Below are 12,031 nucleotides of genomic sequence, written 5' to 3'. Positions count from 1 at the left end.
GTCAGGGGTTGGGGGAAGGGAGGATATACATGTATGTGACCTCCTATCAAAATGAATCTGCTAGATACGTTCATACAAGTACACATGTGTATATACATGTATGTATGTGCCCCAATCCCCCTCCCTTCTTCCCCCACTCCCCCTTCCCTTCCTCCCACTCCAGCTTAATTTAACCCATTGCCTTCAGGACCCAAATACTACCTGTATTAAGCCTATGCAGATGAGAGAATTCAGTAGTCGGTGGGTTTACAAGCTCTCTCAATTTTGTCCCCTTTGGTAAGATTGTCAGATAATATGGACATTTTGTCCCCACTGTTACAAACAATCCTGTATCTCCTATTAAAGGCTCCTATGAAGTATTTTAGAAGTTCTCCCTGCTGCTAATATAAAAGAGCATTGTCAATGGTATCTTGACATATGGTTGCATACATGCCAACTGTTCAGATTAAAGAGGAACATTCCTCTTTTTGGGAGAAGATAATTATCATTTTAATGCAGGTGTTCCTCTTCCTGTACAAATTTGTCTGTAGTATTGAATAGGAGAGTTAGGATTGTTTCTCTTTTTTTTGAAAATAGCATAATTTGTACAGATTTCTGATTTTCAAATGTTGGCATGTATGTGGTTGTCCTATTTTCCTATTAAAATGAAGAAAAAAAGGATGAGTAGCGTGTGATATCAGGCAAGACTACACTCTCAAAATAACACAGTGATTTTGAAAAGTCATTTAATAGGTCAGATTTTGTGCTTTCCTCTTGCCCTTTTTTGACTTCACCAAATCCCACAGGATCTGTTTCGGAAATGGAACTACAGAGCCTACATCCATAGCAACAAGTATAGGCAACATATGACGTTAAAGCCAATCCAAAATAGTTTAATTAAACTCTACATATAGTTACTTTTAAAAAATCCAATTTTTTACAGACATATACATATCAGGACCTCTTTAAACAAAGCTTAGCAATTGATCATACAATGGCCTGGATTGATATTGCAGGAAGCAATTATAAAAACAGCTGTCAATAGCTAACTTATCTTCTATTATAGGATGCTGATTAATTATTACCTCTTTAATAGACCAAGCTTTTGATTTTTATGCTTCTCTTTTCTTGTAATGGCCATTGGGCAGAATGATGCTCTCGATCAGCCCAGAAAATCTGAATTTTGTTGACACTGTCGATACAGTGTTTACATTGATATGTCGGCATAAATATGAGCGCAAATAATGACACTAAGGATGGCTCTATATTCACCGGTCACTTGATGTGTTTCTCCCCCAAAGAAGTCATTTGAAAGGTCATCATGTTATGCTAATTGGCTTGTAACTCAACTTATTTTTATATGATTTGATTGTGAATAATGATTTTTGCATGCCTCCGAACAGGTTCAGATAGAGGCCTTTTGAACATCATGAACCAGTCATTGACTGTTTGTGGTTAAAACATTTGTTGCATCTTCCTTCCTCCAAATTAATTTCCCATCTGCTCAAAACTCAATGATTATGAATGTTAAACCATGGAATAGTTAAAGTGTTGGGAGCCCCAAGTTTTGCCAAAAATTTGATGGCAACAATTCACTTATATTGTATCAAAATGTGAAAGAGGATGTCATTTAAGACACACTTCTGCAAAGATCCCCCCCCCAAAAAAAAAAAATTGTGTTTGAAGACAAATATTGATAAAAGAATACATAATTTTGGTTTTCTATTGTATGCAGAAAATCTAAATTTTTTCCTTCATCAATATTCGACTTTAAACACATTTGTTTGAAAATCCTTGCAGAAATGTGTCTAATAGATGGCATCCTCTTTCATATTATAATACAATTTGAGTGAAATTTTGCCTTCAAATTTTCGGGCTCCCAACACTTTAGAGGGGCTTTAAAAAAAAATATGGGCAAATTTTGTGATTACGGTTTCAGGTTTGCAAACATTTTGTGATATTGGCTGTCATTGACATTGTGTTTCTCAGTTTCTGGTTTTACAGTTGTCAAATTTTCATATTCACTTTTTTTTGAAGAAATACTTGTATAGCTATCTTTTTACCATGCAAGGCATTTCTTATCTTTACTTTTTTAATTTACAGCGGGGTCTTCAGCGACATTACCAGCTGGACAGAGCAGATTGCCATTCTCATTTCTTTTGCCAGAAGGGTAAGAGATCGTAAAATCATATTTTTTTTCTTCTTCTGTTACAGGTTTGAAAAGGAATTCTCTGAAAACTGGTGGTAGATCTAGGTTTCTCTTGCAGGGGAGGGGGGGGGGGGCAACTATTTAAAATATAAATATGATAGTATGATAAAAATGATATTTGGTTCCTGTACATATCTAGTGAAATAGAGGTATGCCCATAAATTGTACATACATTCATAATTGCGTTATGACGCAAATCCAAAGTATTGAGAACAATTAATTTTGTCCATGAATTGGAGGATATGGGTTTGTTTTTAAGGAACTCAGGTTTGGCTGAAATTGACACATTTCGTTTGTGTTTGGTTTGGGGAGAGTGGGTTATCTTTGTTTTTCTTGAGTAGACCTGACATTTGATTAGAATGCCAAATTAAGTTCTGTGTACATTTTAGATGTGATCATGTGAGTATGCATTTTTTTACGGTACAATACTGAAAGGTACAGTTATATAGGGGACACATTTAAAGATAAACTTGAGTTCTGGTAAGAAAAAGAAAATTAATTCTCACAGAATCAAACGAAACTTACACTGAATGTTCAAAATTACAAATAAATGACATGTGCCAATCAATTTTGGAAGAAAATGTATACTGGCTGAGTAATGAGTATAGAAAGACAAGGAAATCAAGGTAGTACTAGCCCCGACACCATGTGTGTTGTCCAATATATAGCTTTCTGTTTACAGTGCTTGTAACTTTACCAAGACTCGGTCAAATTTATTATGATTTTGATGACTCCAGAACCTTGCAGTGCACACCAATACTTACATGCTACATGATCAACTGTTTCTGATCCTTTCCACACCTTTTCTTTCACAATGCAATCGCATTACCAGTACTAAAGTTTATCTGTAAGGTAAACTAGCAGATGATGGTGGCAGTATGAATTACAAGTGATATTTCTTGATTATTGTTCCTATGACAAAAGTAATTTCATGCTTCCAGATCTGACCAATAAGAGAGGCCAAATATCTAAAAAAAAATTGTGGTGAAAGAAATATGTAGTGTAAAAGAAAAATTCAAAGAGTGTATGTGAAATGTATTGTCTATATGCCCAGATTGTGCTGAGTAATAAAGAAAGAATATGTAGAGAAAATTCTTGTAACAGTCCTAACTCTTGAAAATTTCATATAGACAATTTCTACAAGCTATGTGAGTGAAAGTATGAGTCTGTTCTCTCTCTCTCTACGTGCCATATCCTGAGACGTTGGCGACCATAGAGTGCCACAACTCTCTGTCCCATATTCTATGAAGTAATTCATTCTCCCCGAGATCAATTCCACCTTCAGTCTGTTACTGACTGTAATAACTTTCAAAATTGTCTTCATGGATTCATGTACATACATACTGTACACATGCCTCTTGCTATTTTGAATTAAAGGAGGGAGTCAAAGAAACTCAGGGCTTTGGGTCTTTAATGGGAAAAGCATGGTATAAATAATAATTACAATAATAATAAAAAACCCATGATTTATTCTTTGATTTAACCTCCAAATAAATATTACCATCCTAAACTTTTAAGAAGTTTGATCGGGTTCTTTAAACAAAGTGATCCTGTACATGCAGCCTGTGGCAAGGTGGGAATATTTGTGGCTTTTACAGATTCACAAGAAGATTACTGTCGAATCCAGTCTTCTATTTTTGCCGGCAGCGTCATTTGGTGTCATGTGATTTTGACATATCCTCCCCGGCAGTGTCTGAAAGATTTGAGGTTATCTAAAAAGGTTATCACACTTATGGTGCTAATAAAAGAAAGGAAGGAAAGGAGGGGAAGAATTGACAATCACAATTTGTATGTGCTGATTTAGTTTAAAAATCTCTGGCAAAGCTAATAAAGAGATTGGTTTGTGACATATTTATTTTTAGGTGCATTTTGAGGTCTTAATGTTAAAGGGGGCACTAGAGCACATTATTGGGTGCACATTGTTTCTGTACTTACCATATGCATGCCAGATTTGGGTTTAAGTTAGGGGGGGGGGGGGGGGGGCAGATGTGCCCCTTGTGAACACCTGCCACCCCACATTGAAAGTACCTCTGTCTGCATAAGTATTACAAACATGGATTTCTTATCACTTGTCTTTAAAAAAGAATATTGTAGTGAAATGTAGATTTTTACTTTTAGAGATTTGTAGGTGAATTTGGATTCAGGATTGTGAGATATATGTACAATGTAGTATACTGAACATTCACCTTAAACCTACACTTTACATCTGGGAGTTAGTATTTGAAAAAAGGAATCACATCTCACAGAACAGACGTGTAACCATGCAGGGGAGGGGGGGGGGTGGGGGGCGGTCGTCCCCAAAACAAAAAACTCTGGCCCCCCCCCCAAAAAAAAGAGAGAAAAAAGAAGAAAGGAAGAGGACGTAGGAAGAAAAAGGATTAAGAGTCGAGAACAGTACAACGAATCGTCTTCTTTCTCTAATAATTTAATGAAACGTCAAAGCTTCCGCGCTTTGCGCGGGAGGGGGGGGGGGGGGACTGAATTCAGACAAGGATTAAGAGTCATTCGAGAATGGTACAACGAATCGTCTTCTTTCTCTAATGAAACGTCAAAAGAATTGAATTTAGATAAGGATTAAGAGTCAAGAACGGTCCAAGGAATCGTCTTCTTTCTCTAATAATTTAATGAAACCACAAAGCTTTTACGCTTTGCGCGGGAGGGGGGAAACTCCCCCCTCCCTGCACCCATCCACCTAGGGAGCGCGCATAGCGCGCTTTGTAAGTGATTCACATGCTTCACGTGCTCGCTTCCGCCCCCCCCCTAAAATGAAATCCTGGCTTCGCGTTTGATATCTCACTTTATCTGTCATTACTTATAACATGACTCATGCACATGGTCATGTGATCTTATACAAGGGTTGCCAATAAAGAGAGCATAATGATTCCCCTTGGATCGTAATGAGTTCACCTCATAATACGAATAGGGACTTGAGCAGTCCCACAGACGCCAAGAGATTGAAATTGTTTTGCCAATGACATTTAGGGAAGATAAAAAAAGACATCGTTCCCATTTCGGGAAAAGGAATGTGTTTGTATTTAGGGCTTCTTCCTGTACATGTATCTGTGTGTGTCAATTGACAAGAAACTGCCCTGCTAAAAGAAAATAGCTTTGAAGTATTTTAGAAGTGCACATTCATGTATTATATGACCAAATCTTCAAGAAATTGGCCCATCCATTTTTGTGAATTCATAGAAATAAGCATATGATTTAATCACGACTGTAGCAATTGATGATATTCTTTCATCAATATATTTAAACAAATTAGTGTGAAGTAGGATCAGCCTAGGATTGAAACTATTCTATTTAAGGGTTTATTGCAAGATATCGGAGTCTTCTTTGTTCTCAATATATATATATATATATATATTAGGGGGGGGGGTCCCTTTTAAATTGTCTCAATTCATGTACCGGTATGTGTATTTAATTGGGTTTTATAGACGTGTATCAATCAGATATGATTTACGTCTGGGGACCGATTGTTAACGTCATCATCCAAAAGATATGACTCGGCTTCGAACTGAGGTCCGTCTGAGCCAGTTTTTAGGCGATGACAGAGAGCTGACCGAGTGAACCCACCGCTAGACGAACTCACATCTCCCTATTTAAACCCTTCAAATATTTTCAATCCCGGGGTTAGCTTGTGAATCTTGATATTAATCAAATCAACTCAAATTAACAATGCAGCATTTACATTTCCAATACTCTGCAGGTTGCCGACATCTTTTGAGTCCAAGCATGCGAGGATACGATACTGGCTGGAGGCAGTCATCATCAGAGCATCATGGTTCAAGTCCAAGAGGAGGACTGTTCAAGGTTTTACTGTCATCGAGCATGTCGATGTCAACCATCCAGATCTCCTGGTAAGTTTAAATTGTCTCTGTTTAAAATATTAGTTTAAAGTGCAAGTATTACATGTACATTGAAAAAGTTTTGATTGCACTTATAAGCCATTGTTGAATTGAATTGGATTGAAAAAGACAAAATTTCAAATCAATGCAGTCTATGCTGAAATGTTTATCTTGTTTAATTTCCCCTTTGTATCATCATTTGACCTAAAAGCTCCTCTACATTAGTTTGGCCAGGAGGGATTAGACCTCCCTTCATGGTCACTGTCAGGTGGTTATCTCATCAAAATCAGCTCTCAAGTAACATAAGAAAAAGGGGATCATGGGGGACCAATGGTCACCGCTTAAGCATTGTTTGCCATATACATGTAGAGGGCGCAAGTAGCCATAAGTAGTGCAGTGGGGCTTTAAAATTCATTAAACAAATAAACTGCATTTAAAGAAAAGTACCACAATTCTCGCTACCCTAAATAGGTACGAAAATCTCGAAATTCGCGAGACGAGGTAATTTTCACTCTCTCGGGTCGTCACTACAACTTCCGGTATAGAGTCCCATCCCGCTGGCGCTAGCGCCTGTGTTCGCTGTGCAGAGTTTTCACGCACGCTAAAATCGATGCCAATCAGTGTAATTTGTACAGATTATAATATGCAATGGAAAGCTTCGGGCAGAATTAGTGACTTTAGCACAAAAGGCCGTTAAACTCTACCGTGAAAGAGAGGGTTGTGATCACGAACGCCTGCACAGGAAGCTGTAATGTCGAAAAGCTATCCCATAATGCAATGCGCGTTTTCAGGATTTTCCCCGGATCTCGGCAGAATCGCTATTTGGGGTAGCGAGAATTGTTTATGATATATGCTACTACCTGTAGTATTACCTTTAAAGAGAAGGTTGAGTTCTGGGAAGAGGTGAAAAATAATTTGTGAGCGTTATCATTCTTATTATGCAAGTGTGGAAGAACATCATATAAGACATGTTCCCTGAAAGGCATGGCTCTTCAAATGCCTTCATATACTACATATGTTATGTAACATCGTAAAACTTGGGGGTAGGATTTTTACGCCACGTGTTCGTGTAGTCCCATATACATCTTTCTGTGTACAGTGTTTGTAACTTTACCAAGACTTGGCCAAATTTCTTATCATTTTGATGATTCCAGAACCTTGCAATACACACAAATTCTTATATGCTAGATGATCAACCTTTTGTGGTCGATTCCACACCTTTTATTTCACAATGCAATCGCATGACTAGAACTCAACTTCATCTTTAAAGCTCTCAATTGTACTATTTTCATTGTTGATTTGTTTTTCTTTCCGCAGGCGCCAGTGCAAGAATCAAGAGAGCATACCATTGGATGTCTATGTAGAAAGTCATTCCAGGCCACCGTCACATTGCATAGAAAAGGCTTCTGTCCTGGTAAGTACATATTTAGGGCCAGATTCAGAGGGGGGGGGGGGGGAGGGGCAGGTATTTCCACAAACTTCTGGCAAGTACATGTAAGAGAGAGAAAAAAAAAGGATTATGTTTTTTTCCGGTACTAATCTACTTAGAAACTGGAGGCAGTCACAGTTGACCATTTAAAAAACAGCCTGATAACTAATTTGTTCGTGAGTATTGTTCAATAAGTTTAAATTCATTTGGTATGTACAACTGTACATGTAATTTGAATTGAATTTCCTTATCCTTCAGAGTGCATAGGGACTGAATAGTGATGTGTGTTGTACAAGACCTGTTTCCTCTTCTTCTTCTTCATCTTCTTCTTCTTCTTCATCTTCTTCTTCTTCTTCTTCATCTTCTTCTTCTTCTTCTTCCTCTTCTCCTTCTTCTACTTCTTCTTCTTCTTTCTCTTCTTTCTTCTTCTTCTTCTTCTTCTTCTTCTTTCTTCTTCTTCTTCTTCTTCTTCTCTTAATATTATTACTATTTCAAACATAACATGTGAAACAAGAAAATGTGTTAACAATGATTTTCAACGTTCAGTCTATACAACAAAAATGTGGGATTCCTATCTTTACAGGAGAGGCATTCAAATCAACTTGGAGCTCGTCAACGGCACCAAGAAGTCTCTCCAGTCCCAGACGACGTTCCTCCAGAAGATCGAGTACAGGGTCAAAGGTCGGACGCACACGGACTCCCAGCAGATCAATGCCCTGGATCTCGGCCTGGTGCAGCGAACGCAGCGCCAGTTCTCAGGAAATTACTTACATCCAAGTTCCTTCCATAGCGCCCCCTATCAACTCCTGTAAGATCATCACCGTCGGTTACGTCTTGCAGGTTAGTAACTCACGCTCGTAGGGGATTGAGAGTTGTTTTCTCCAAGTTCTTTTATTTATTTCCTCCATAGTTTGTTTATCCAGATTGTGGAATGATCTTCCCCAAATCCCTCGCTCTTGCCACCAGTTTTCACTTTCAGAACTCAACTAAAGACATACCTATTTCAGATTGCTTACAATTAGTCACAACTTTTTTGTATTTCCCAGTTAGAATCATGACATTTTGGTAGTTTTTCAGTCTCATCAGCACCTTTGATTAGGGCAACTAGATTTTAACATCTAAATTCCTGGATTGGATTGGATTTAGCCAAAGAACTCATGATGTTATATAGGGCTCTTTTTGACTTTATGTACATGATCCAGAAATCTGAAAAAATGTGAATACTTACAGTGCCTCCATGTTTGTAATCATACATGTATTTCAGGACTGTGATTTTGGCTAACAAACTTGCACTTTATTTGCCTTCTTCAGTCATGTGTCATTGTGATAATTTCATAAGACCATGGTATCTAAATTCGCAAATGAGTTTGGATTTCTTTGACCTTGGAAAAATAGTAGATATGGTGCTTTTGTCAGAATGTGAGCAGTGTAGCCCATTGACTACCAAATTCTCTTATTCCACTAGGCTAAATACAGGAGCCATTGGGTTCCCAGTGGCAAAGGGTTAGCATGTAGCCAAAATTAAACATATTACCTTTAATCGATCTTCCTTTATAAATGAAATAGTCATAGCAATAGTCCTGATAGGTTCACTCAGGATATCATGAATTAGTGTTAGCTTGATATAAATATCATGTGGAATGGGTTCGTATGAGAGTCAACTGTCATATTTTGTTCAAGTCAAAAGTTCAGATGACATTTCAACATTTTGATAAGAGTACCTAGCTGTTATTTAGAGACAAACAGGATATTAGAGGCTGTCTGTTTTTAGATTGGAATGATGGTTTCTTTTCTTTCTCTGTGGTTATGTGCTCCCCACAGACTAATTTTTTTATATCTGTAATGCTATCTAATTTGTGATATCCCATACAAAATTGTTTAAGTAGAAAAACTGGATCCCATCATAACATGAAGACTTTCTCTTGAGGGAAGTTTTAAAAAAAAATTCCAATTAAGACATTTATAAAAAAAAAGAAACTTATTTCTGAATTCAGAGTCTCTTTACTTATATCATGGAATCATCACAGTCTGTTATATTAGACGATGTGATATTAAGTTTGAAATCAGCTGATGTAAATGTAGTCATTTTGTGCCCTGTACGTTACTAAGAATAATGGACTAATGAAGATGATCAACATACAATATATCATATTTTGGGATATTTTTTATCCACTCTTTCAAAGGCCTGTAAACCGAAAGTCTTCAAGTATACTAACATGATTGATGTAGACGGTAATGCTCAAGACCCTGGACATGATTTATATTTTACCATGTGAAAGATGAACAGAAATATATATCTTTCTGAAAACCCAAGGTAGCATATCAGTTATAGAGGCTCCGCCTTACTCACAGGATAACTTGTAATACAAGTTCTGGGGGTGTTTCACAAAGATCTTAAGTAGAACTTAACACTAAGTTGGACTTCAAAAATTATGGACAGCCATTGGAGCCTAAAATGAAATATATTCAAAAGCAGAAATTCAAGTATTTCAGACTTTTTATAAATTCCACATCTAGAATATTAAATCTCCTTGATGATAGAAAAATAAATGATTTGAATCAACATTTTATGCCTTTCAAAATAACTTTTACAAAATATTTTCAAAGATGCAACGGCTTTCCATAATTTTAAGTCCAACTTAGAGATAAGTTCAACTTAAGATCTTTTTGGAAACACCCCCCTGAAATTATATTTATGTTCCTATGTATCAATTGTATTGTTTAAACAGATGTCAAATATGTTTTCAAATTGAATGGAGAAAAATAAATGTTAATTTGAATTGAATTGAATTGAATTGAATTAACATTGTACCTGTACATGTTTAATGTGTTTTGTTATTCTTTCTTACAGTTTACAGTCAGTACCTGGCACCAAAGAGAAAGTGACGTTTGATTGCCCCATTGCTGTTGGTACCATCCCATTCAGACAAGGTCCTGCTATCAACCATCACCCTAGCCCTCCTGCTCACCAACCTAGTCCAGGTCCTGGTCTTGGTCCTGACCCAGGAGGTTTCTGTGTAGAGATATCCACTCATATAGACTGGCCCTCCAGAGACTTTGGTCCCCTTACTTACCTAGCACCTAACCCCTACCCGTCCTGCGCACCCCCAAAGTACCCCGGTGGACCTCTACCAGAAGGGCCTAACCTTCCCAGCGCACCCCCGCTACCAGAGTACGAATCCGGGTCGGGGACGTTTATGGCATCCAAAGGATGGCAATCACACCCCTTCGGAATGCCCTGATCTACCAGAGTTCCCCAAGTCGGCCTCCGAAGGCAGGATCAATGGGTGCCTTCCTACCAGCTGGGTTTTGACGATGCGGGGATCCATCCTCGAGCCCCGCCCGTCGCTCCCAAGCCCGCCTCACCGAGGACAAGTCGGTCTTCTCCTTCTACTCCTAATGGTAACCCCCTCAGACCGACTAGACCTGCTCCTAAGATAGCGAAAGGCAGAAAGCAAGGCTCTCCTCAGTTACCTCCGCCAAATATCTTACAGGGTCGTCACATCTTTCAGGAAGGAGGGAATGGTGAGTTCAATGATAGAAATATTTGTTGGATCGATTGCTGAATGGTCCCTTAACATACATTTAGATTTGTAAACAATTTGGTTAAAACATGAACTTTCAGGGTTCTTCCTTCTATTTTATTTGATTGTTTTAAATCATTAAATTAATTACAAAAAATATCAAGTTTAAAACTAAAAATTAAAGTTGATAGGTACAACATAGTATATATATATATATATATCTATATATATATATGAACAGTTATCTACCAATCTCTAAATATCAAAATAGAATTGAGGAGTAGATGTTACATTTTGACAAAGGACGCTTTATTCCTTTTCTCTTTTCCACCTATTTGCCTTCATCACAATGTGTTAATGTGTGTTCACAAAATGCATCGTTCACCATCTTACCATCTTAACCCTTACTGTACTGGGGGGGGGGGGCTGGGAGGCCCCCCTCGACATTTTCGGAGATTGCGCCGCAACCGCTTGAAATTTTGAATTGTCATTTTATGACTTTTTTCCCTCAAGTCTTACGCACGTTTTGATACCATTTTCGTCGCAATCGGATATACCTGTGAGGTGTTACATAACAATTAGTATGCGCATGTGTCATCAAAAATATGCTATAATTGCATATATTCATGTACAAGCAGAAAATGTGAATACAGGTTTAGATGTATTCCTTCCTAAGTGGGTGATATGAATTGATATCGAATTGCTTTTATATGTTTCTCAAAGTAACTTGATGTATTCCAGAACAAAAGAATCATAAGAAATAAAAAACAATAGAATATAAAGAAATAAAAAAACAATAAAATACTAATAAGAAAATAAATATTTGAAAATCGCATCAAATTTGCATAACTTATCATATTAATTACATCCAAAATAAATATTTGTGTTAGAAAAGAAGTTTCATATGAATAATGAGTTTCAACGTTCAAAAAGTGAAGTTTGACACGTTTTCTGTAAAATGCATAAAATTAGCATTTTGCATAATTAATTAGGCTATAACGACAAAAAATTGCATATTCACAAAAAACTAATTACACCATCT

General features: G+C 37.3%; 1 protein-coding gene across 2 annotated transcripts in view; it reads left to right on the top strand.

The window, feature by feature from the left end:
• The window catches only part of LOC100893521 (thioredoxin-interacting protein-like), a 30,001-nt gene extending 19,506 nt beyond the window's left edge, over positions 1 to 10,495 (top strand). For both annotated transcript variants that reach the window (XM_030976711.1, XM_030976712.1), the window contains 5 exons: positions 2,083 to 2,149; positions 5,898 to 6,048; positions 7,354 to 7,450; positions 8,049 to 8,305; positions 10,317 to 10,495. In XM_030976711.1, the coding sequence (XP_030832571.1) occupies positions 2,083 to 2,149; positions 5,898 to 6,048; positions 7,354 to 7,450; positions 8,049 to 8,305; positions 10,317 to 10,358 (614 nt within the window). In that variant the 3' untranslated portion in view covers positions 10,359 to 10,495. The remainder of the gene's footprint in view (positions 1 to 2,082; positions 2,150 to 5,897; positions 6,049 to 7,353; positions 7,451 to 8,048; positions 8,306 to 10,316) is intronic.
• The last annotated feature ends 1,536 nt before the right edge of the window (positions 10,496 to 12,031 follow it).

The sequence above is a fragment of the Strongylocentrotus purpuratus genome, unplaced genomic scaffold, assembly GCF_000002235.5.
Source record: "Strongylocentrotus purpuratus isolate Spur 01 unplaced genomic scaffold, Spur_5.0 spur5_scaffold_9, whole genome shotgun sequence".
NCBI lineage: Eukaryota > Metazoa > Echinodermata > Echinoidea > Camarodonta > Strongylocentrotidae > Strongylocentrotus > Strongylocentrotus purpuratus.
Note: the sequence above shows the minus strand (reverse complement) of the source record. Positions and strands in the feature narration are given on the sequence as shown.